At 36.6% G+C, this 26,813-nt stretch overlaps 1 protein-coding gene across 5 annotated transcripts in view; it reads right to left on the bottom strand.

The window, feature by feature from the left end:
* Positions 1-26,813, bottom strand: part of TTC21B (tetratricopeptide repeat domain 21B) — an 88,349-nt gene that overhangs the window by 40,204 nt on the left and 21,332 nt on the right. For all 5 annotated transcript variants that reach the window (XM_033231251.1, XM_033231252.1, XM_033231256.1 and 2 more), the window contains exons 7-17: positions 26,680-26,764; positions 25,480-25,578; positions 23,910-24,102; positions 23,379-23,476; positions 22,860-23,060; positions 18,528-18,657; positions 13,224-13,381; positions 5,365-5,589; positions 3,318-3,556; positions 1,675-1,747; positions 641-751 (exon numbers count right to left, since the gene is read on the bottom strand). In XM_033231251.1, the coding sequence (XP_033087142.1) occupies positions 641-751; positions 1,675-1,747; positions 3,318-3,556; positions 5,365-5,589; positions 13,224-13,381; positions 18,528-18,657; positions 22,860-23,060; positions 23,379-23,476; positions 23,910-24,102; positions 25,480-25,578; positions 26,680-26,764 (1,612 nt within the window). The remainder of the gene's footprint in view (positions 1-640; positions 752-1,674; positions 1,748-3,317; positions 3,557-5,364; positions 5,590-13,223; positions 13,382-18,527; positions 18,658-22,859; positions 23,061-23,378; positions 23,477-23,909; positions 24,103-25,479; positions 25,579-26,679; positions 26,765-26,813) is intronic.

Below are 26,813 nucleotides of genomic sequence, written 5' to 3'. Positions count from 1 at the left end.
TGTTGGCAAGGCTGGTTTCAAACGCCTGAACTCAAGTGATCCACCCATCTTGGCCTTCCAAAGTGTTAGGATTACAGGCGTGAGCCACACCTGGCCAACAACTAACATTTCTTATGATAAGTAACTAAAGAACAGTACTTGGCAAATAATTTTTTTACAGGTTTTATGAGGCCAGTGAACCTTATCAAAGGCAAACATTTTGCTAGCTGTTGTACATATGGTCAACAATTACCAGGAATAGGGCAAGAATATAACAGTTAAAGAAAAATCTGTTTCCCCTACTGGAAAAAAAAAAAAAAAATGAACTCAAAACACATAGCTTGCAAAAACTGGTGCAACAGAAAGAACATTTATCATGTTTTGTTACATAATGAAAGAGATATAAGAATAGTAACTTTACAGTAATTGATTTGATAGAAAGGATTCTAGCTGCAAGATGAAGCAAGCTCTAGGGTCCAAATAATCTTCACAAAATGAAGCAATGAAGAATCTGAGATACTTTAACACAAATCCCAGTTCATAAATACAAATTTGGAGTTTACAACCATTAAAGATGCAAATGGTGCTTGCTGAAGCTTCTCGAGAACAGGGTGTGATAAATTTGATGCAACAGACATATTTCAAACAATAAAGTACTTACCATTGAGTAGTTATGAGTTTTGATAAGTGCTTTGCCCATTTTACTTGCCAATGTCCCATCTTTCGGGTTCTGATTTAATGCTTGCTCGTATGCTACTATGGCTTCTTCAGGCTAATATTGCCAGACACAAAAAATAAGCAATAAAAAATAGCACAACTGGGTCCCATTAAAGGGCAACATTTCTATAATTAAGCTCTACAGTTGGAAGATTACATAAGACTAAGCATATATTAAAGCACAGGAACTTTAACAATTTCAAAAAGGTGATAAATGAGAAGAGCAGGTATGGGTAGGTATAATTTATTAGTATAATTCTACCCATATTAATTGTGCTCTTATCTATATAAATAACAGTATGTGAACTAAGAGACACCATCTTGACTGTTCATTTCCAGAAGTCATTATAACTGCCAGTTATAGAGGGCTGGAGGATTGGTTCCCTTTGAAGAAAACACCATCTTAGTCTGTAGCTCCCTTTATCTTTTGGTAAAAAGAAGAAGATTCCTAACATACTTTTGGTATCACCTCTACTTTTTTTTTTTTTTTTTGAGATGGAGTTTTTCTCTGTCGCCCAGGATGGAGTGCATGGCGCAATCTTGGCTCACTGCAACCTCCACTTCCCAGGTTCAAGCAATTTTCCTGCCTCAGCCTTCTCAATAGCTGGGACTACAGGCATGGCTAATTTTTTGTATTTTTAGTAGAGATGGGGTTTCACCATGTTGGCCAGGCTGGTCTGGAACTCCTGACCTCAAGTGATACGCCCGCCTTGGCCTCCCAAAGTGCTGGGATTACAGGCATGAGCCACCGCGCCCAGCCTCATCTCTATTTCAAATAACAATAGTGCTGAATTTCTGCATCAACTTAAAAGAGAAAAATCATTTTTTTAAAATTGTAATGGATATCTCCCTTTTATTGTGATGACTGGATCTTCAAATATTAAACATTATTTTAAAAAACATCCTTTTAATAGGAAGTTGCACTCATCACAAATAATTTTTTTAAAAATTGCAGTTCAGTAATATCAGAAATTTTACCTCTAGAATATTCATGTATGCATCCCCGAGGAGAAGAAAAGACCGAGGGTTGGCCATTCTTTCAGCAATTTCTCTGGAAATCAGACCAACACTACTTAGTATACTGAATATAGATATCTTCTTCCAAAAATAAAATAAAATAAAAAATAAGCTCACTTATTTCAGTTAGCCAGTAGCCTTCAGAGTATCTCTATATATCCAACAATGTAATATCATAAAAACCTCATGCATACCCGCACCCAAATTGTTTATGCTAGATCAGTTATTTCTGTCACTGAATATTTCCATTTTCTGAAATGCAGGTAACCGAGTACAGACAGATAGTAAATATCTAAGTTCTCCTTGTCTGGACCTATACATTTTGCTATGTTTACTTCTGAAATGATGTGGGAGTGAAGGTACCAAAAAAACGATGGGAGAATAAAATTTTACTGTCCTCCTATGCATCTTGAGCTCTGATACTCATGGCATAAATTATATGCTGAAATAAGTTACCTTAAAAAAATACAAAGTCTTTTATTTCAGTATTTGTTGCTTACATTTGACCTGAAAATGTAGACTACTAAGGGTCATATTACCAAAGTTATTGAAATAACAACGTGGTGTTAAATCTTTAACATAGAGTATTTCGTCTAATTGGTCCAAAACTTCTTGAAAATTATCTCGGTTTTATAGATGATGTTAAGAGTTGCAGCTGATGTGTCAGATCTTCATGAAACAAAATCTATGCTTTTAACTATTACATTATGCTACATCAAAAATAAGTCAACCCTATTTTGAATTATTTTCATATCATTAGAGATGACAGTGATGATCTTTTGGAAATACCTTAGAAAATACAATCTAGGAACTCCAGTCCATCCATCTAAACATGCAGTGCTGCTCAGTTTCTTTGAATCACTCAGCATTTAAAAGAATCTGAGCAACTTTTTGAGTTTGATATAATATAGGTGAACCAGTACTGAATTACTTCATCAACAGTTTACTATGATCTCAAGAGCTAAAAATGTTAATTTTCTCGTACATAGAGTGTATGCTTCTATGTTTACCCTTCTGTTTGGGGAGAAGAGGAAGAGCAATCTCTCTTTCTCCGTGTGTGTGTGTGTGTGTGTGTGCACGTGCGTGTGTGTGTTGTGTATCCTTATAACTCATAAGGGCATCAGTGTGACATACTTTTAAGGTCATGCTCTTTCACCAAGAAATATCTGTAACCCACATCTTAGCATGGTACATACTAAAATAATTTTTTTTCTACAACTACTATATTAATAAATATGCCTGCCTGTCCCCCGGATTACTGTTACATTACATGATGCTGTTAAGTTATTAGAATACAGGGTACACTTTCCCTTCTCAAACAGGAAGATCTAGGGTCTAAAAATAATATTTGATAAGGAGAGCTGAGAAACTACAGTAAGCCAGTTTGAAGGAATCATAATTATGTTTTAGGGAGAGTGAACAACTTGGTTAGAGTGATTGTGGTTGGTGGCAGAAGGAATCAAGACCACATTCAGAAAACAATCTGCAAAGTATTTGCAAAGCAGTTGAAGAAAGTAAAAAAAAAAAAAAAAAAAAAAAAAAATTGGGAATCAATATTAGTGGCTAAATGTGTCAAAATATAATGGGTTGAGACAATTACTTACCTAAAACAAGTGATATATAACATTTTATCTTTTCTGTGCTTCAGATAAATATCTGCCATTTTTTCTCTGGCCTCTATAAAATAAGGCTGTTCGGCTGTAACATTTTGAAGGATGCTTAAAGCACGTTCAATATCTCCTTGGGCTAGAGCTAGGTCTGCATTAGCAATGGTAACCCGTACTTCTTCAGATGTTCCAGAAAATTCATGGATGGCATCTTGTAAAACTTTAGCTGCCTCATGCTGTAAAGATGAAATTAAAATATCATTCTTCCCAAATAGTGAACAAATAACACTAGAGAGATTTTCTCATAACGCAGAATAAATGCTAGTACATTTATAATATTTATGAAATAAATTAATAGAATTTTCTGAAACCTCAAAAATTTAAAACTAAACCCATGACCAAAATCAGATGAGGCTGTAAATACTGTTAGCTAGATAAATGTTTTCACACTTAGGACAACAGCAGCTGCTACAGAGGGTCACTGCTACTATATTAATGAGCACTTACTTAGCATCCAGCATTGTATAATGAAGAGCTGTATACACTGGGTCTTCATTAAGTGGCAGATTACTTTATTCCCTCCACCAGAACAACACTGTTGCTACACTTTAGGTGAATATTCTACCTTATTTCCAAATGTGTACCTTGATGAATTGAAAATGTCATTTAAGAGTCATCTCAACTTCATAGATTATAAGAATTCCAGAAATGTTAAAATGCAATTTAAGTGTACCTTAGAATCAACTATATAGGGTATAATTGGCCTTACTTGTTCAATGTACTTTAAGTTAATTAGTAAAACAGAAATTCTCTCACACCTGTAATTCCAGCACTTTGGGAGGCCGAGCTGGGTGGATCACTTGAGCCCAGGAGTTTGAGACCATCCTGCATAATGTAGGGAGACTCTCTACAAAATATTTTAAAAACCAGCTGGGCATGGCCCAGCTACCTGAGAGGCTGAGATGGGAAAATCCCTTGGGCCCAGGAGGTTGCAGTGAGCTATTATTGTATCACTGCATGCCAGCCGAGGAGACAGAGTGAGACCTTATCACTAAAAAACACAATAAATAAATGGAAATTCTTTGTGATCTGGCAAATATTTAGAAATACAGCCTTCTTAATTTTCATTAAAATATGAAAAATAAGTGATTAGCAAGTGCTGCAACCTAAAACAAGTTATACAAATGACTTTGAGTTCCTCATTTTCTACAAAGTTTAATTCTCCCAGAATTACTTTCTATCTTATCTGTATATATTATTATTTTTTAAAATATCTGACTTTATAATATTCCTATGAGTATTCATTCAAGTATTTATTTTGTTTCCTCATCTACTAGAATTTCAGGTTGGTACTTTCTTTTTATTTCAGTAGTTCTAGAGTGTGCATAAATGTGTGTTTGTGTATATGGGTGTAAGTCTTTTTAGGGATTCATAGGATTATAACTGCATTATATTATTACATTCACAGTAACCAAGAGAGTTGTACATCATGTTATTATGTTCCATTGTAGTCAACATGAGCACACTGATACTTTAGGTCACCCAGGAGCAAATTATGTTTAACTTTCAGGAGCTTACAGGAAGTTTGTTTTAGTACAAGGTAATAAAAAATAAATTTTTCTAAAGTTTACCACTTGGTCAAGGGAATACATTTAGCTTTTCCTTTCTTTCTTTTTTTTTTTTGGAGTCTCGTTTTGTCACCCAGGCTGGAGTGCAGTGGCGTGATCTCGGCTCACTGCAACCTCTGCCTCCTAGGTTAAAGCTATTCTCCTGCCTCACTCAGCCTCCCAAGCAGCTGCAACTACAGGCACATCCTACCACGTCCAGCTAATTTTTGTGTATTTTTAGTAGAGACAGGGTTTCACCATATTGGCCAGGCTGGTCTCAAACTCCTGACCTCAGATGATTCACCCAACTCGGCCTCCCAAAGTGCTGGGATTACAGGTATGAGCCACCGTGCCCAGCAAGCTTTTCATTTTCTACTAATATATATGTTAGAATAAGAAAGTTCACATCTGAGCCCTTAAATTAAAACTTGACCTACCTGCTCTCCATTTAAGCGGTGAAGCTCTATCAATTCAAGAAAGATCGATAAACGATGGCTTGTATCAACTTCAGTTTTTCTGTCTTTTGATTTTGTGGAAGCTCCAATTCTTTTCATTCCTGGTAAACTCGTTGCCATGTGCAGTGTTTTAATTGCATCTGCTATTTCTCCCATTTGCTTTTGTGACTGAGCTTTTATCAAATGATATAAAGGATATTCTCTCACCTGAAAAATAATATTTAATACTATTTCCTTGGAGTGCCTACAACATCAACACATAATTTACAATCCATCAAACATTAAAATAATAAGATCACTGAGAACAGTCCATCTTTGATTGTATGCATGAAGTCTATCTCTGCCCTCTTATTAACTCTCTGATTATTTATCATATTAAATTGGATTCAGGAAAATTGCTTCTCCCTGCATCCTTTGAGATGACAAAGAGGTTGATTACATATTTCTCCTGTGACAGAAGAGAAAGTGGAAACAAGGTTTATAAGGCTAGCAAATACATTCTAAGAGATTACTTGAATTTTCAGGAAAGGAACTTCTTTATCCGGCACTTCTAGGACATCAACAAAGTTATTAGATTTCTAGAAACACTGTTTTTTCCCTTTTTTAAATTTGAAGATTAAAAGTTTCAGGACATTTTAATGAAGCATTGACCTTCCCCTTTGACACTACTCCTAACTATATAGTTCTAAAGCTTCCATCTTTACTTCAGCTATCAACAGTATATACAGAAAACATAAGAGAATGATGGGGGGGCGGAGCAAGATGGCCGAATAGGAACAGCTCCAGTCTCCAACTCCCAGCGCAAGTGACACAGAAGACCGGTGATTTCTGCATTTTCAACTGAGGTACTGGGGTCATCTCTCTAGGGAGTGCCGGACAATCGGTGCTGGTCAGCTGCTGCAGCCTGACCAGCGTGAGCTGAAGCAGGGCGAGGCATCGCCTCACCTGGAAGCGCAAGGGGGAAGGAAATCCGTTTTCCTAGCCAGGGGAACTGAGACACATAACACCTGGAAAATCGGGTAACTCCCACCCCAATACTGCGCTTTAAGGAAACAGGCACACCAGGAGAATATATCCCACACCTGGCCGGGAGGGTCCCACGCCCACGAAGCCTCCCTCACTGCTAACACAGCAGTCTGCGATCTAACCGAAACGGGAGCAGCGAGGCTGGGGGAGGGGCGCCCGCCATTGCTGAGGCTTAAGTAGGTAAACAAAGCCGCTGGGAAGCTCGAACTGGGTGGAGCTCACAGCAGCTCAAGGAAACCTGCCTGTCTCTGTAGACTCCACCTCTGGGGACAGCCCACAGCTGAGGTCCAATAGGGAAAGCAGCGGGGGCCGGTGCAGAGGCGAACGACTCTGTCTGACAGCTTTGGGGAGAGCCGTGGATCTCCCAACGCGGAGGTTGAGATCCGAGAACGGACAGACTGCCTGCTCAGGTGGGTCCCTAACCCCTGAGTAGCCTAGCTGGGAGACATCCCCCACTAGGGGCAGTCTGACACCCCACACCTCACAGGGTGGAGCCATCCCTGAGAGGAAACTTCCAAAGGAAGAATCAGACAGGTACACTCGCTGTTCAGCAATATTCTATCTTCGGCAACCTCTGCTGCTGATACCCAGGCAAACAGGGTCTGGAGTGGACCTCAAGCAATCTCCAACAGACCAACAGACAGTCCTTCTGACTGTCAGACGGAAAACTATCAAACAGGAAGGACATCTACACCAAAACCCCATCAGTACGTCACCATCATCAAAGACCAGAGACAGATAAAACCACAAAGATGGGGAAGAAGCAGGGCAGAAAAGCTGGAAATTCAAAAAATAAGAGCGCATCTCCCCCTGCAAAGGAGCGCAGCCCATCGCCAGCAACGGATCAAAGCTGGTCAGAGAATGACTTTGACGAGATGAGAGAAGAAGGCTTCAGCCCATCAAACTTCTCAGAGCTAAAGGAGGAATTACGTACCCAGCGCAAAGAAACTAAAAATCTTGAAAAAAGAGTGGAAGAATTGACAGCTAGACTAATTAATGCAGAGAAGATCATAAACGAAATGACAGAGATGAAAACCATGACACGAGAAATACGTGACAAATGCACAAGCTTCAGTAACCGACTCGATCAACTGGAAGAAAGAGTATCAGCAATTGAGGATCAAATGAATGAAATGAAGCGAGAAGAGAAACCAAAAGAAAAAAGAAGAAAAAGAAATGAACAAAGCCTGCAAGAAGTATGGGATTATGTAAAAACACCAAATCTGCGTCTGATTGGGGTGCCTGAAAGTGAGGGGGAAAATGGAACCAAGTTGGAAAACACTCTTCAGGATATCATCCAGGAGAACTTCGCCAACCTAGTAGGGCAGGCCAACATTCAAATTCAGGAAATACAGAGAACGCCACAAAGATACTCCTCCAGAAGAGCAACTCCAAGACACATAATTGCCAGATTCACCAAAGTTGAAATGAAGGAAAAAATCTTAAGGGCAGCCAGAGAGAAAGGTCGGGTTACCCACAAAGGGAAGCCCATCAGAATAACAGCAGACCTCTCGGCAGAAACTCTACAAGCCAGAAGAGAGTGGGGGCCAATATTCAACATTCTTAAAGAAAAGAATTTTAAACCCAGAATTTCATATCCAGCCAAACTAAGTTTCATCAGTGAAGGAGGAAGAAAATCCTTTACAGATAAGCAAATGCTTAGAGATTTTGTCACCACCAGGCCTGCCTTACAAGAGACCCTGAAGGAAGCCCTAAACATGGAAAGGAACAACCGGTACCAGCCATTGCAAAAACATGCCAAGATGTAAAGACCATCGAGGCTAGGAAGAAACTGCATCAACTAATGAGCAAAATAACCAGTTAATATCATAATGACAGGATCAAGTTCACACATAACAATATTAACCTTAAATGTAAATGGACTAAATGCTCCAATGAAAAGACACAGACTGGCAAACTGGATAAAGAGTCAAGACCCATCAGTCTGCTGTATTCAGGAGACCCATCTCACATGCAGAGACATACATAGGCTCAAAATAAAGGGATGGAGGAAGATCTACCAAGCAAATGGAGAACAAAAAAAAGCAGGGTTTGCAATCCTAGTCTCTGATAAAACAGACTTTAAACCATCAAAGATCAAAAGAGACAAGAAGGCCATTACATAATGGTAAAGGGATCAATTCAACAGGAATAGCTAACTCTCCTAAATATATATGCACCCAATACAGGAGCACCCAGATTCATAAAGCAAGTCCTTAGAGACCTACAAAGAGACTTAGACTCCCATACAATAACAATGGGAGATTTCAACACTCCACTGTCAACATTAGACAGATCAACGAGACAGAAAGTTAACAAGGATATCCAGGAATTGAACTCATCTCTGCACCAAGCGGACCTAATAGACATCTATAGAACTCTCCACCCCAAATCAACAGAATATACATTCTTCTCAGCACCACATCGCACTTATTCCAAAATTGACCACATAATTGGAAGTAAAGCACTCCTCAGCAAATGTACAAGAACAGAAATTATAACAAACTGTCTCTCAGACCACAGTGCAATCAAACTAGAACTCAGGACTAAGAAACTCAATCCAAACCGCTCAACTACATGGAAACTGAACAACCTGCTCCTGAATGACTACTGGGTACATAACGAAATGAAAGTAGAAATAAAGATGTTATTTGAAATCAATGAGAACAAAGATACGACATACCAGAATCTCTGGGACACATTTAAAGCAGTGTGTAGAGGGAAATTTATAGCACTAAATGCCCACAAGAGAAAGCAGGAAAGATCTAAAATTGACACTTTAACATCACAATTAAAAGAACTAGAGAGGCAAGAGCAAACACACTCAAAAGCTAGCAGAAGGCAAGAAATAACTAAGAACAGAGCAGAACTGAAGGAGATAGAGACACAAAAAACCCTCCAAAAAATCAATGAATCCAGGAGTTGGTTTTTTGAAAAGATCAACAAAATTGACAGACTGCTAGCAAGACTAATAAAGAAGAAAAGAGAGAGGAATCAAATAGACGCAATAAAAAATGATAAAGGGGATATCACCACCGACCCCACAGAAATACAAACAACCATCAGAGAATACTATAAATGCCTCTACGCAAATCAACTAGAAACTCTAGAAGAAATGGATAATTTCCTGGACACTTACACTCTCCCAAGACTGAACCAGGAAGAAGTTGAATCCCTGAATAGACCAATAACAGGCTCTGAAATTGAGGCAACAATTAATAGCCTACCCACGAAAAAAAGTCCAGGACCAGATGGATTCACAGCTGAATTCTACCAGAGGTACAAGGAGGAGCTGGTACCATTCCTTCTGAAACTATTCCAATCAATAGAAAAAGAGGGAATCCTCCCTAACTCTTTTTATGAGGCCAACATCATCCTGATACCAAAGCCTGGCAGAGACACAACAAAAAAAGAGAATTTTAGACCAATATCCCTGATGAACATCGATGCAAAAATTCTCAATAAAATACTGGCAAACTGGATTCAGCAGCACATCAAAAAGCTTATCCACCATGATCAAGTGGGCTTCATCCCTGGGATGCAAGGCTGGTTCAACATTCGCAAATCAATAAACGTAATCCAGCATATAAACAGAACCAAAGACAAGAACCACATGATTATCTCAATAGATGCAGAAAAGGCTTTTGACAAAATTCAACAGCCCTTTATGCTAAAAACGCTCAATAAATTCGGTATTGATGGAACGTACCTCAAAATAATAAGAGCTATTTACGACAAACCCACAGCTAATATCATACTGAATGGGCAAAAACTGGAAAAATTCCCTTTGAAAACTGGCACAAGACAGGGATGCCCTCTCTCACCACTCCTATTCAACATAGTGTTGGAAGTTCTGGCTAGGGCAATCAGGCAAGAGAAAGAAATCAAGGGTATCCAGTTAGGAAAAGAAGAAGTCAAATTGTCCCTGTTTGCAGATGACAGGATTGTATATTTAGAAAACCCCATCGTCTCAGCCCAAAATCTCCTTAAGCTGGTAAGCAACTTCAGCAAAGTCTCAGGATACAAAATTAATGTGCAAAAATCACAAGCATTCTTATACACCAGTAACAGACAAGCAGAGAGCCAAATCAGGAATGAACTTCCATTCACAATTGCTTCAAAGAGAATAAAATACCTAGGAATCCAGCTTACAAGGGATGTAAAGGACCTCTTCAAGGAGAACTACAAACCACTGCTCAGTGAAATCAAAGAGGACACAAACAAATGGAAGAACATACCATGCTCATGGATAGGAAGAATCAATATCGTGAAAATGGCCATACTGCCCAAGGTTATTATAGATTCAATGCCATCCCCATCAAGCTACCAATGACTTTCTTCACAGAATTGGAAAAAACTGCTTTAAAGTTCATATGGAACCAAAAAAGAGCCCGCATTGCCAAGACAATCCTAGGTCAAAAGGACAAAGCTGGAGGCGTCACGCTACCTGACTTCAAACTATACTACAAGGCTACAGTAACCAAAACAGCATGGTACTGGTACCACAACAGAGAAATAGACCAATGGAACAGAACAGAGTCCTCAGAAATAATACCACACATCTACAGCCATCTGATCTTTGACAAACCTGACAAAAACAAGAAATGGGGAAAGGATTCCCTATTTAATAAATGGTGCTGGGAGAATTGGCTAGCCATAAGTAGAAAGCTGAAACTGGATCCTTTCCTTACCCCTTATACGAAAATTAATTCAAGATGGATTAGAGACTTACATGTCAGACCTAATACCATAAAAACCCTAGAAGAAAATCTAGGTAGTACCATTCAGGACATAGGCATGGGCAAGGACTTCATGTCTAAAACACCAAAAGCAACGGCAGCAAAAGCCAAAATTGACAAATGGGATCTCATTAAACTAAAGAGCTTTTGCACAGCAAAAGAAACTACCATCAGAGTGAACAGGCAACCTACAGAATGGGAGAAAATTTTTGCAACCTACTCATCTGACAAAGGGCTAATATCCAGAATCTACAAAGAACTCAAACAAATATACAAGAAAAAAACAAACAACCCCATCAAAAAGTGGGCAAAGGATATGAACAGACATTTCTCAAAAGAAGACATCCATACAGCCAACAGACACATGAAAAAATGCTCGTCATCACTCGCCATCAGAGAAATGCAAATCAAAACCACAATGAGATACCATCTCACACCAGTTAGAATGGCAATCATTAACAAGTCAGGAAACAATAGATGTTGGAGAGGATGTGGAGAAATAGGAACACTTTTACACTGTTGGTGGGATTGTAAACTAGTTCAACCATTATGGAAAACAGTATGGCGATTCCTCAAGGATCTAGAACTAGATGTACCATATGACCCAGCCATCCCACTACTGGGTATATACCCAAAGGATTATCAATTACTCTACTACAAAGACACATGCACACGTATGTTTATTGCGGCACTATTCACAATAGCAAAGACTTGGAATCAACCCAAATGTCCATCTGTGACAGACTGGATTAAGAAAATGTGGCACATATACACCATGGAATACTATGCAGCCATAAAAAAGCATGAGTTTGCATCCTTTGTAGGGACATGGATGCAGCTGGAAACCATCATTCTTAGCAAACTATCACAAGAAGAGAAAACCAAACACCGCATGTTCTCACTCATAGGTGGGAACTGAACAATGAGATCACTTGGACTCGGGAAGGGGAACATCACACACTGGGGCCTATCAGGGGGAGGGGGGAGGAGGGAGGGATTGCATTGGGGAGTTATACATGATATAAACGTTATGCACATGTACCCTAGAACTTAAAGTATAATAAAAAATAAAAATAAAAAAAATAAAAAAAAAAAAAAAATAAAAAAAAAAGAGAATAATAAAATGAGTTGGGAAAAAGAAGTAAAAGGGAAGGACAGGACCCAGAATGAGGTGACATGGCAGTCACCTAGCAATTAGGGAGTCTATAATCCTTCTGATGCTGAAGTTCTCAACCTTAGGCAGCCTGGACATTTGCTCACAGAGCTTCGTGTGAGACTCACACTCGTGCTCCTTCCTCAGAGAATTTGACTCAGTAGAGGTGTGGCACCAGCACTGGGGCTCTGACATACCCCTAGTCTTGAAAACCACTATCCTAAGAAGCAAGTGATATTTTCTGCAAGTCTTAATTAGGATTCTCTAATTCACTGAAGGGTTCTCCCTTAACAGGTTCATGACCCTGTGAAGCAAAGCAAAAGCTATAAGAGCTCCTTCATGACTCGAGGTAATACAGGAAGCAACTGAACCTAGGATTTTCCCTAACGTTGAGGGGATACTGGATGTAACACATAATATCTGGGATAGAAATGTACTGTGTTTATATCTTCAAACCACAAGATTACTTTCAAAATGACAAGATGTTCTTTCACAATGAATCCAAAAAGAAGTTATTAAAAACTAAGGCCCAAGAAATAAACAATTATTATCTTTATACATAAAAATATTTGACATAAGGATCTAGAGTTTATCATCATTTTTATATACCTTCATTACTGCATTTAATTCTCATTGTAACAGCAGAGTATTAGTAAGTGAGTTTTACAGAAAAGAAAACTGAGGCTCAGAGAGAAGTGAAAGACCAGACATTAACCTCAGGATTTTTGTCACCAAGTCCACACAGTTTTTTATCCATACCTGTGTTGCCTCAATTTTTCCTTCTACTGTTTGTGAGTTCAATTTTTTTTCCATTAAACATGCAATTGTTAGCAAAATACTACAGGCTAAAACACAAAATACTTGAATATGTAAGCTTTCAAGGAGGGTGACATGTCTTATCCACTTCAGTCTGGAATACTTACCTTAAAATCATAGCTCAGACAAAGTTCAAGAGACTGAGAACACAATTTGACTTTTTCTTGAGACAAGTAAACCTGAGCTAGCAGCAGATGAGCATCGGCATAAGAGGGATTGTGTTCTAAGCAATGCTGAAGGTTATTAAAAGCTGCTTCAATATCACCTAATAAGAAAAACAATGCATTGTTATAATTCAAATGATTAAGAAATGGAGATCTGAGAGGCAAGAGGAAGAAGACTGTTTAGTTTACGGAGAGCCCTAGTGTTTGTAAACTTAAAGTTTGCTGTTCATAGGCCATGGTTTAATTCCATCTGCACTAGTTAGCTTCCTTCTAGTCCACATGAATGAATACACCTGCAAGTCAGGCAAGCCCTTGATCCTAACGAGCAAGCCAGGGAAAGCAGGAAAGGATGAGAGCCAAGCACTGGCGTTACTGAGAGGCCAATAAACCAACTTTTATTTTCCTTGTCAAAAAAAAAAGGTTTTATTTATAATTTCATTAAAATAAATTATGCATAACAAAGACATTTCATTTAAATAGCTAGAATTTTGTAGTGTCACTTACATTAACAAAGAGCATATTAGTCTAGTAATCATTCTTGGTCAAAAATTCTATTACTACTACACATAAAATAACAAAAAAGGCCTAAGGATATACTTCAGAGATTCAGAAATATGAGTTATAGATTTAAAATACCTTTAAATACCAACTGAAATAATGCCAGGTATATATCTGGGAGTCTTAAAATAGAAGAAAATAAGATTAAAGTGACAGGAATCGAGCAATTGACCTTGGGCTGACAGACGTGGTAAGAAGAGGCTCTCCAGAGGAAAACATTGCATTGATTCTAAGTCTTAGAAGTTTCTCATGATGTAACCCACACTGATCTGCACTTAGTCACCTCATAAATGGGCCTTAAGAAGATGCAAGCAGAACAACTCCCCATTCAACCTTGCTAGGAGAATGGGGGAAGAAGACAGCCTAAATGATTTTCTGTTGAATTATGCCCCTCAACCTCACCTGATGTCAGCAAAATAAGGCTCAACTTACTGGTAATAGAAACGCACTGAGACTGAACATGTTCTTCTCAGAGACGAAGGATTAACAGAAAACTAACTGGCTGAGAAAGCATAATAACTTACTAAACACAGCATCAAAGTATAGCAATCAAACGTCAAGCATAATTAACGATGCTAGATTCTTTATTGTGATACAATCCAACACTCAAAACTGCACAGGTAAAAAAAGGAAAAGTTAGGCATAATAAATTTGTGTGAAAATTATCTTAGGAAGGAGAAGGCTTAAGGCGATAATTTGAAGAAAGAGGTTGTACTAACAAGAGAAAGTGCATAGAGAATTAGGGTTTGCAAGTAAGAGACTGAAGAAAATGAGTACTGTCTGAGTAACAGAAATGAGAATCTTTGTTTCTTTTAAGGGTGAGGAGATGGATATGTAGGGTAGGAAACTAAATATTTTAAAATTTAAAAATATTTAAAATATTTAGAAGGATACTAAATATTTAAAAATGAGAAGTGGGTCATTACTGTTGAGGAAAATAGACCACGTCTCCAGAGATCAACACCAACATCACATTCTTTCTAAGAGCAGTCCAATTTCCCTTGAGTGAAACTGAAGGACATTTCAGTCCTGTGTATCTGTCTTTGTCAGAGTTCTATGTAATAAAGCATTTGGCTGGCATTTGTCTTGGGTTCCTGGAAAGAGTCTCTAACTCTTGGAATTTCCTTCATGTTAGGGATGTCTGTATTTATTACTCTTTATGGACCCTGATAGTTTATCCTAATGAGGAGACTCATGGTACGCCCCTAGATAGTTTATGCTAAAGATAAGACTTGAAATGGGGGCTGGCTGTGCCAGAAAGACCAACCCTGTGATTAGTGGGTTGGGGCTTAGAGCCACATTATCAGTCGGTGGGGACTGGAGATTGAATTCAATCATATGGACAATGATTTAATCCATGTCTACTTAATGAAATCCCAGTAAAAGCTATGGACACCAAACCTTGGTGAGCTTCCCTGGATGCTAATACTCTGATTGTCACACATCGACATGTCAGGAAGTGGTATCTCCTGATTCCATGGGGAGAGGACAATGGAAACTTTACATTTGGGACCCTATCAGACCTCACCCTGTGCATCTTTCCCTGTTGCTGATTTGGGTTAGTATCCTGTTGCTATAATAAAACTGTAATTTTAAGCCTAGTGCTTTCTTGAGTTCTGTAATTCATTCTAGTAAATTAATGAAACTGAGGGACTTCCACATTTGCAACTAGTCAAAAGCACAGGAGGCTCTAGGAATGCCCAAATCTGTGGCTGGTGTCTGAAGTGAGGGCAGTTTTATGGAAGACTGTACCCTTAACCTGTGATGTTTGGCCCAACTCCAACTAGTTGGTGTCAGAAGTCATTTCAGTTGGCAATTTAGCAAAAATACTATTATTTAGACACATGCTAGCAGTATTTCACATGATTTAAAGGTGATCTTCCTTTTTTTAACTTTTGGTTACTAGAAATTGTATTTTTTATTTCAGTAGGCTTTTGGGGAACAGGCTGTATTTGGTTACATGAATAAGTTATTTGGTGGTGATTTCTGAAATTCTGGTGCACTCATCACCCAGTCACTGTATCCAATGTATACAGTCTTTTATCCCTCCCTCACTCTCTTCCTGCCCTTTCCCCTAAGTCCCCAAAGTCCATTGTATCATTCTTATGTAAGACTGTTCTTAAAAATGGGATTAATAATAAGAAATTTTCATGACTAGAGACTTTAACAATTAAGTATTACTAGATTGTGACTTATTCATATAAATTTTCACAATATAAAATAAACACTTAATAAATTATAGGAATCAAAGTCCCAGTCTAATTATATAGTGGGTGATACCCCTTCCAATTAGGAGAAAAGCTGAAATATCCTGTGGTTTAATGGTACAATTCAATCAGAAGGTATTAGTATCACTTCTTACAACTGAAATATTTTAGAGGTAAAACAACCCTCTGACATCATCTAAACGTTTTTAACAGTTAAAACAGTCTGTAATTTCCACAATCTATAAGGAATCCAAACAAATCATCAATAAAAAAAAATCCCATTAAAAAGTGGGCAAATGACATGAATAGACATTTCCCAAAAGAAGATACACAGATGGCTAACAAACATTTAAAAAAATGCTCAACATTGCTGATCATCAGGGAAATGTAAATTAAAACTATAGTTAGGGACCACCTTACCATAGCCAGAACAGCCACTATTACAAAGGCAAAAAAAAAAAAGACGTTGGCATGGCATGGATGTGGTCAAAGAGAACACTTATACATTGCTGGTGGGAATGTAAATTAGTACAACCTCTTTGGAGAATAGCATGAAGATTTCTCAAAGAACTAAAAGTAGATTTACCATTCAATCCAGCAATCCCACTACTGGATATCTATCCAAAGGAAAAGAAGTCATCATATCAAAAAGTCACCTGCATGTGTATGTTTATTGCAGTACAATTCATAACTGCAAAGATATAGAACCAACATAAGTGCCCATCAACCGATGAGTGGATAAAGAAAATGTGGTATGTATACACCATAGAATACTACTTAGCTGCAAAAAAAAAGAGAAAGAAATAATGTGCTTTATAGCAACCTGGATGGAACTGGAGGCCATTACTCTAAATAAAGTAACTGAGGAATGGAAAACCAAATACTGTTATGTTCTCACTTATAAGTAGTAGCTAAGCTATGGGTGTAAAGGCAGAGTGATATAGTGGACTTTGGAGACTTAGAAGAGGCAGGATGGGAAGAAGGTGTGAGATAGAAAGCTTCATATTGGGTACAATGTACACTACTCGCATGATGGGTGCACTAAAATTCCAGACTTCAGCACTATACAATTCATCCATGTAAGCAAAAACTATTTGTACCCAACACAAATAAAAAATTGAAATAAAAAATTAAAAAATAAAGAAAACAGAGGTCCAAAGAAGCAGTAAAGGCAATCTCATCACTCCATTATGTAACAGGAAATAACTTTATGAAAAAACCTTTTAAGCTGGTTTCTGCTCTTACAGTTTTACAAACTTTATTTACTTATGGTTTCTGCTCTTACAGTTTTACAAACTTTATTTACTTTTATAGCATTCAGTTGGCAAAGGTACATATAGACAAGCATGATATGATGGTCTTTTTAAATTTTTATTTAATTTTTTTTTTTTTGAGACGGAGTCTTGTTCCGTCGCCCAGGCTGGAGTGCGGTGGCGCGATCTCGGCTCACTGCAAGCTCCGCCTCCTGGGTTCAGGCCATTCTCCTGCCTCAGCCTCCCGAGTAGCTGGGACTACAGGCGCCTGCCACTATGCCTCACTAATTTTTTGTATTTTCAGTAGAGACGGGTTTTCATCATGTTAGCCAGATGGTCTCGATCTCCTGACCTCGTCCTCATGATTTGCCCACCTCTGCCTCCCAACGTGCTGGGATTACATGGGCGTGAGCCACCGCGCCAGGCTCGGTCTTTTTTTTTTTTTTTTTGAGACAGGGTCTTACTCCCCTCACCCACACTGAAGTGCAGTGGCGTGATCCCAGCTCACTGCAGCCTCAACCTCTCTGGGCTCAGGTGATCCTCCCACTTCAGCCTTCTGAGTAGCTGGGACTACAGGCACGTGCCACCAAGCCCAACTAATTTTTGTATTTTTTTGTAGAGATGAGGTTTCACCATGTTGCCCAGGCTGGTCTTGAACTCCCAGGCTCAAGTAATCTGCTCACTTTGGCCTCCCAAAGTGCTGGGATTACAGGTGTGAGCCACTGTGCCCAGCCATGATGGTCTATTTCTATGTGTAAAGTCATGTATTTCTCTGTGCCTTAGAAAACTAAGGTTATAACTGAGTCATTTTTATTTTAAGCTATCCATAACTATTCACAGAAACTAAACAAGAATTACTCGGTACTTTTCATTAGGGCCTGAAATCTGGCAAATGTTGCATTTGGTTATAGCAGTAAGAACACAACCATGGATTAATGACTGTAAAATCTTATTGCTAGTCTCCAGTAATTTCTGACAGACTTTTTTTAAAGTGGTACAACTGCATTTTCCCAGCAATTCACTTAAGCTACACAAGTTTATAGTAATTTTTAAAGGATTAAATAGTAAGTTATGCAATTCTATTTTGGATTAAAATTACTTATCTATGCATATACAAAATGTACATTTTATGTGACTATTCTCTATATATACAGAGTGCTTAATTTATTCACACTTGTTTTTATCAACATCAGAATAAAAAGGTTAAAAGTTTTTAAGGTATACTCTACCTGACAAATATTTCACTTTTGCTATTAGGAAGACAGTTTGCAGAAGACCTGGAACAGTTCTTACTACAGTCTCCAGGACTGAGACACAACGCCTGAGAAGTGGACAAAGAGGTTGCCCAGGACTTGCAGGCTAAACAAAACAAATCAGCAGATCATTTTATAAGTGTAAAATAATATTTAGCTAAAAATAAACATATATTAATTTTAGTATAACTAACCAAACTATACATATTTTTCTAAAATTTCTTTGATTTCACTTATTTCATAATATTTTTACTATGACTTAACTAATACTAATTTATTTCCCTGGGATCTATGAACAGACAATACAAATAATGGCTCTTATTCAGCAAAATAATTATGAAACTATTATACAATTACTAAATGGATATCAAGTGAGTATATCTGTTCAAAAGTTTTATCAGAGAAATATATCTGTTAAAGGAAAGGTAATTGAGAGGTAAAGTTTCTTGCTAGAATTGACACAGTCAAGGCAGTAAGTGTTCAAATTCTAGATCTGCCTTGTGATTTGCTCAATTCAATTACTCTCATTATCCCCTAGAATACTGTGAAGCCAGTTTTTAAAGAATTCAGATTTCCCCCACTGGTAAACAGAAGGCAGAACACTCACTGTGCTAAACTAAATGTCTCATATCTTTACATTCCCCACTTTTCAGCCTGGCATGTTTTAGACCCTCAAAGTTTTCCTTTCAATTAATAATGAGTATGATAATTAAAGTGATACTAGAACACTGCTTTATTCTTCTCACTGTTTCTTATTCTTATAATGGCTGTCTACCCAACCAACCTTTATCCAATGGTCATCCAATCACAAATTTAGTACTGTGATATCAGAATTTAAATATAAAATGTTCATCCCTCCTGCTTTGCCTTACTATGGCTGTTTCTTTATATGAGGCTGATACTCTCCACCCCATGCCCCCTGACACATAAAGATCTTTAACTGGACTGTGCCTTCTTATGGAAAATCACTCCTATAATGAGCCATTATTACTAACAAGAAAGTGCTACAACTTACACACACACAATGTATCACTCAAAAAGATAATCAGAATATGACTACTATTGCCTAGAATACTTCAATTTCTTTAAATTCTTCACATATAATCTATATAATAACATTTAACACTCCATAATACCTATACAGTTCTACTTGTAGTTTCGTATTTAGTTTTGCTTCTTTTATAGGCCTAAGGGTTTTTATGTGTCTTGAAGATAAGATTTTTATGTTTCTTTGCACAATAATAGATACATAGCAAGTAGTTTAAAAATATGTATTTTTTTCAGCCTAAGTAAAAACAGTGAAAGTGTAAGTGATGGTGAGGTTCTGATAATGTTCTTTGTCACCTGCTAAGAATGAGTTATTAAGAACCATCATTTTACTGCAAACAATTTCAATGTGCAATCATAGAAAAAATAGTTATGCAGACAATCTTTAAGATATCATTTGTTCAACTAAAATTCTAAACAAAACTATGTCTATAAAAGGGTCAAAGAAGTAGGAACAAAGCTAAAGAGACAATTCTGCCTTTCTCCTATTTCCCTGTGAAAACAGAATCACATACACTGATTACTTTCTATCATGCTGGTAAAGGAAAACAGAATTTCCTGGTAAAGGAAAATAGGATGTCTAGTTGAAACTAGAGACCCAACTACCACTTAATGCATTATTTCTTGTTCTATTACAGTTTATTCTCAGCACATCTGATAGAGAAATCCATTAAAACATTGGGTTAAAGTGTTGACTTGCATCATGCTGGAAGCCTTTTGGTGACTCCCCATTGTATCCCATTGTACTCAGAATTAAAGCCAAAGGAGTTATAAGAACTGCTATGGCCCTACCTGGGCTGGTCTCCTGTGGGATAACCTCATCTCTGACTACTCTCCTCCTCCTCACCCTGCCCCAGCCACATTTGTCTCCTCGTGTCCCTTTGGGCTTCTGTACCAGCTGCTCCCATTGTCTGAAACACTCTACCATATTTTCACATGTTCTGTGATGGTTAACACTGTCAACTTGATTTTACTGCAGGATGCAAAGTCTTGATCCTGGGTGTGTCTGTGAGGATGTTGCCAAAGGAGATTAACATTTGAGTCAGTAGGCTGAGGAAGGCAGACCCATCCTCATTTGGGTGGGCACTGTCTAGTCAGCTGCCAGCATGGCCAGAATATAAAGCAGGGAGAAAAACATGAAAAGACTACACAGGCTTAGCCTCCAACTCTATATCTTTCTCTCATGCTGGATGCTTCCTGCCCTTGAACATGAGACTCCAGGTTCTTCAGCTTTGGGACTTGGACTGGCTTCTTTGCTCCCCAGCTTACAGACAGCCTACTGTGGGACAATGTGATCGTGTGAGTTAATACTCCTTAATAAACTCCCATATGTATATAAGGAGTATATATATAAATTCCCATATATATACATACACATACTATTAGTTATATACACTATTCATTTTTTATATATATATCCTATTAGTTTTACATATATATATATACACACACACACACACACCCTATTTTTAAGTCTTTGTTCAGATCTTACCCTCTTCATGAGGCCTATCCTGACCACTGTATCTAAAATCACCATCACCCCACCATGCTCTATTATTTTCTCCTGTCATTTTCTAAACATAGTATACAATTGACTTAATTATATTATCTGTCTCCTCCCGTTGGAATACATGCCTCAGGGGAAAGGAATGTAGTTTGTTTTACATGGGTATTTCCCCAGCTCCAAGTAGAGTGCTAAGTGCTCTATAAACATTTGTAGAATGAATCCTGAATACTAGATTAATACTGAAAAAAACGTATTCCAACTTCCAAGCAAGTGAAAATGGATTATGACTGGGGAGTCTGAGGTCAATCCCAGGTACAATTCTATGAGGGTTTAAGTTTAAAAAATAAATAGCAATGAAAGCCTAGAAAAGGACATGATAATCGAAAAGGCTGTATGGGTTCCCTAAGGGAAGGTCATTTTCCTTATTTCCCATGTTAACACAGTTACCAAAGCTGTAGATCAGGGAGAATGTTAAGAAGTTTGCTTTCAGCAATGGAATGCTTGATAGTGCCTGCCCTGATATCCCTGTGTTGAATATGAGCTGAATACAGTAAAGTTAGGACGTCTGTATCTGCTTACTATCTGTAATAAGAGTGCTGACTAATAAATCCACATCAATTTGGAAAGAACTCTCTGGTAGTACAACATAGGGTTTTATCTTCAGGTCTACTCAGAACTGTTAATACTTGGAAGAGAACATTATAGTAACAGTTATCTCAGAGCTAGATAAAGCAGATGACAGATGACAATAAAGATCTATTTAAAATAGGTGACAATCATGATCCACAAGGAATATAACATGGAATGGATATGATAACATGGAATGGATATGATAACATGGAATGAATCTGAATTCATTTCATGAGATGAATCTGAAAAGATAACATTTCATAGAATAAATGTAGAGTTCTACATTTGAGTCCAAAGGTACAAGAGACCGAAAGTCTTTAATTAACTGTTAATTCAATAGAAGTAATTAATGTAATGTGATTTATAAAAATAAAGTTGAATGGACTTCCGAAATAAGGGAGGAAAAGGTCTATTCTAGTTCTTACAGATCAAATCCACATCTGGAATAGTGAGCTTAATGAGAGGAACAGACAAAATAAAGAATATCATCAGATTCACAAACAGAATTCTCAAAACTATTTCATATAAAAAATAAGTGGCTGGAAACCTAGAGTTGTTTAGGGGAACATGAAAACGAATTGCCAATATCTGAAGGTCTGTTTAATGAATGAGGAATGATCCTTGCTCTAAGCAACTGGACTTGCTCTATGTCAATCCAGGGAGCAGAAGGAGGACCAGTAAATGGTCCTTTTTTTTTTTTTTTTTTTTTAACCAAAAGCAGAGTTTGACTTAACACAGGAAATACAGGCTAACAATCATAGTTATATGATAAGAACTTCATTTCTAAGTGTGTCTAGATGTGGGATGGGCACTTGACAGTGATGTTACAGACTGGATGCAAATATAATGTAGGTGTCTGAATTAGATGACTTTTAATATTTCTTTAAACTGAAGATTTTAAGATTTTATGAAATACAGATGAATATCTGCAAACCAATACTTTCAGTAGTTGACAGCAGTCATTACTAAAAACAGTCTGATTAAAAGCGATTTCAACTAACATAGATACAAATACTACCATTTTAAGATGCCGATATAGTCTAATGCATCAAAGAAAACTTTTAAGTTCTTTCATAAAACATCATGTAAATGCATCCTTGAAAGTAAGTCCCACAATTACTTACCTGCATTGGGCAGAAGCTCAGATATTCCATTACAATTTCTAACAAGAAATCAGGATTTAGCTTTTCAAAATACTGTATGCCAAGAGGCAAACCTTCAATTTGTGAAAAATGAGTGTCCAGGACATCATTTAACAAATTAATAACTTCTTCTTGTCGTTTATTCTTCTTCATGGCAAGAACTGCATGTAAATAGATTAATTCCTAGAAAATAAGTAGTTTTCATAAATTATTCCATTTAGCTATAAAGCCATTTATTTCTACTCAGATTTCAAATGCATATAATGTGCTACTGATATGCAATTATTTGTTCAAACTCAAGTATTAGCTTGAATAGAGTTTTAGAATCATTCAGAAGAATAAAGTTTCATTTTGCATGGAGGTAAATTAATAAATGCAATTACATATTAAAATTAGTGTACACTAGTGCTTTCCAGCCATTACAAAACAATAAGACTGATTTATAATTTCATATTTTATAAACAGCTAGCATCGACCATCTGATAAAATAAAATACTGTACCGCAGATTTTCCAATGGACTGCTGAATTTCATTTAAAAATTCTAGCTGCTGATCTGCATCCTGTAATTGCCCTTCTATCAGCTGACATTGGATAAATCCTAAAATCAAACAGGAGAAAGACAGTCAAAGTCCACACCAATTCAGGCATGCACTCTTCAAGCTAACATGACAACATTAATAAAACATGTTTTCCCCCATCACAATACTTTAACATTTTAGATTAAAAATAACAGAAAGAAAGAAAATGAAAAGAGTGAAAAAAAATAAAATGGGTAGCCTTGGACCTTATAAAATCATTTACTGAAGAATTCATAATATATAGGAACCACCTTATATAAACCTGTTCTCTCAAGATATTATTTGTGAATTAAAAATTTTATTTTTAAAGACATGACTTTTTCAAACCTGGGCAGTAGAGAACAATTTAAATTTAGAAAACCACAAAATACTTGTGTTCTTCTCTAATGGCAAGTTAAAAGCAATTGCTACTTGTATCTGTATTATAAATATTTATGAAAACAGTTGTCATACCAACTAGGGCAGACACACTAGTCTCATCAAGTGTCATGGCGGTCTTATACCACTTCAGTGCCTCTTTAATTCTTCCTTGTAAAATCATTTGGTATCCAAGTTCTGTAGCAAATTCTGATTGCTGAGGGTTTAAACTAAAAGCTCTCTCAAGTAACATTTGAATTTTTTGAAGAATGAGTTGACTACGTCCACACTAAAAAGAAAAAAAGATTATGTAAGATTTCAAAGTCAAACATTTCTACCAAGACTGAAGGATTATTTTTTCTAAATATATATATTATTTGTACTTCACAGCAGTGATGAAAAAGAAAAAAATAATAATTAAGGAAAAATAAAACTTTCCCATTATCTACACAATGCATCAAGAGTTTATATTTTATCAGAACTTATATATCCTAATGAACATAATGCTTTTACAAAATAGTATGAAAAGTACACTTCTAATGATGTCACTACACAAACATATTTTTTTGAACTCCTTTTCCAAGCTGTCTCATGACTGTTTTATAGATTAAACAAGAAAACCATTATTTTATGGTTACGTGTGTATGTGTGTGTGTGTATATGTGTATAATATATGTATGTTTTTTCTTATTGAATAAAAAACTAGGACTAGGATCTGTTTTCCCCCAAACACTAGCTATGCCACCAGTGAGAATATTTTAAAAGATCATGCCTTAGAATCTTCTTGAAAAAGCTTTCAAGAAATAGCAGTGTTGTTAGAATAAGTACATCACTTTTCAAGACAACAATCTTTAATAGTAAAATACTTATTCAAATGTTTGAGCCAACTTATATCATTTTTATAAGCTTAGTAAAAAAGTAATTGAAATAATGTGTCTAGGACTATGGTAAGCGAAAAAGGTAAATACCTCCTTAATTCAAACTTTCGTTATAGCAGGGAGTTTTCTTCCTTTAAAGTTTACACAATCTGATATCTTTTTTCTTAAATAAGAAAATTCAGTATAGTCATGTCATTTAACAATTAATATCCTTTTTTTTCTTTCAACTTCATGCTTGCTAATTATTTTAACCTTCTTAGTTTAATGAACTTTTCAATATTGTCATTCCTTGTATTGATTTCGAGATTCTACTGTATTTTTCTATTTTATTCTTGATTACCTTCTTTTTACTGGGAGCTTATAATAAAAACATTTCTTTCCTATTGTTTTTTAAAAAATAAGCTACCAACCATTTCCTCCACCAAAATGGTCTTTCATACACTTTAAAACTTTTTAAAAATAGTTTTAAAAAACAAAAGCTAAGAGCAATCCTGGTCATAAATCTATGCTCTGATGAAAATAAACCACCTTCTACTTCCTTTGCCTGGAAGGCACTTGGCTATGCTTAAAGGATCAATAAGTGGCATTTCCTCCACGAAGCCTACATCAGGGGTTCTTATAGCTGGAAACCACATCTCCTCTAAACTGCCTTTCTTAGGAGTATGTCATATATTTAAATACATATTTGCACTCTAGGCCATATGCTCTTCCCTGCTTCCATCTTTTCCACTTATTTTATGTCCTCTACTATAGATAACAGAGCTCTGATATATGGTAGGCACTCTCACAGTTCTGCTGAAGGCGAGTGTAATGTTATAGAAAAGTTGAGCATTTTGTGGTTCCATGGCATCCAATGCATTTCCCAAGTTTTCCAGCTTGGTGGAAGCCTAAAACAAAAGCAACTGGTATTAACTTTAAAATACACTAAGTAAAAACAACATAAACATGCACATATATGCTAACAAAGCATAACCCGACTAGTATTTTAAAAGACCTTTGCTTTTATAAATTCCTCCTCCTCCAATGGATGATTATATGTTATAAAACATATTTAAGGTTCTAACAAGCTCAGTAATTATAAATGTGTTTTAGAATGTGTTTCTTTAATACTTATTATTGAATGGAAACCTTTGGATAGGCAAAGACACCCATAATATTTCATCAACTGTACATGCCCAGCTCCCCCTCCAACAGTTAATTCATGACACAAATGAAATACGAATGATAATGTATTTACAAATTATATGAGATCAGCCCTTCAATTGCCTCTATAGACTGGTTTATAATCAAAATATTTTCTAGAATAGAAAAAATTATTACGGTACTTAGTACAAGTAATTTCAATGCCTGGAAAATTTACCCCTACTAAGATACTCCTAGTATTTACTGAAGTATCTATCAGGCACCATCACATTAACCAATCTAACCACACTAAACACAATGCAAATCTACTACATGTTATACTCATACTATTTCCTTCAGATTAGAGTTTGGCACTCCCTGATCTAATCTATAGTCAATGTGTTCACTACTACAGAAACAGATATACTTTATTATAAGGTACAATTGGATTTTATCCTAAGCCCATTTAATTTTTGCAAATTCAGTTAAATTGTAAATATACTATAAATTACATTTTGCATACATATTTTTTCATATCTAGTATCACTGGTTACATTAATCATATATATTACTACACAGTTTCATACAGAAAGCCATATATACTATAATTAATGATTTAAGGGATTTTCAAGGGTAATGTTAATCTTATAATATTTTTGCTTTACTAATAGATTTCAGAAGCTGACTTCTTTGTTAAGGTATAGTCTAATAATCAACTAAAAACTACCATGACATATAGTCTAAAAGAGAACTTCAAGGCTTTAATGTATATGCACATGCACACACGTGTGTGCGTATGTGGGTGTGTATGTGTAATGAAATATATTTTTTAATATAGGAAACTTAATTAATACAATGCCACTTACCTTCTCTATATCCCCCTCCCTACACACATAGTAGAGTGCCTGCATTCTCAGTGCTTCCACATTTTGGCTATCTTGGAGCAGCAACCTGCAGGAAAACAATTTAGTTAATGTCAAAATAAATTTATATATTTTCT

Source organism: Trachypithecus francoisi, unplaced genomic scaffold (genome assembly GCF_009764315.1).
Source record: "Trachypithecus francoisi isolate TF-2019V2 unplaced genomic scaffold, Tfra_2.0 Lachesis_group13, whole genome shotgun sequence".
Lineage (NCBI taxonomy): Eukaryota > Metazoa > Chordata > Mammalia > Primates > Cercopithecidae > Trachypithecus > Trachypithecus francoisi.
The sequence above is the reverse complement of the archived record's forward strand: the minus strand, read 5'-3'. Positions and strand labels throughout refer to the sequence as shown.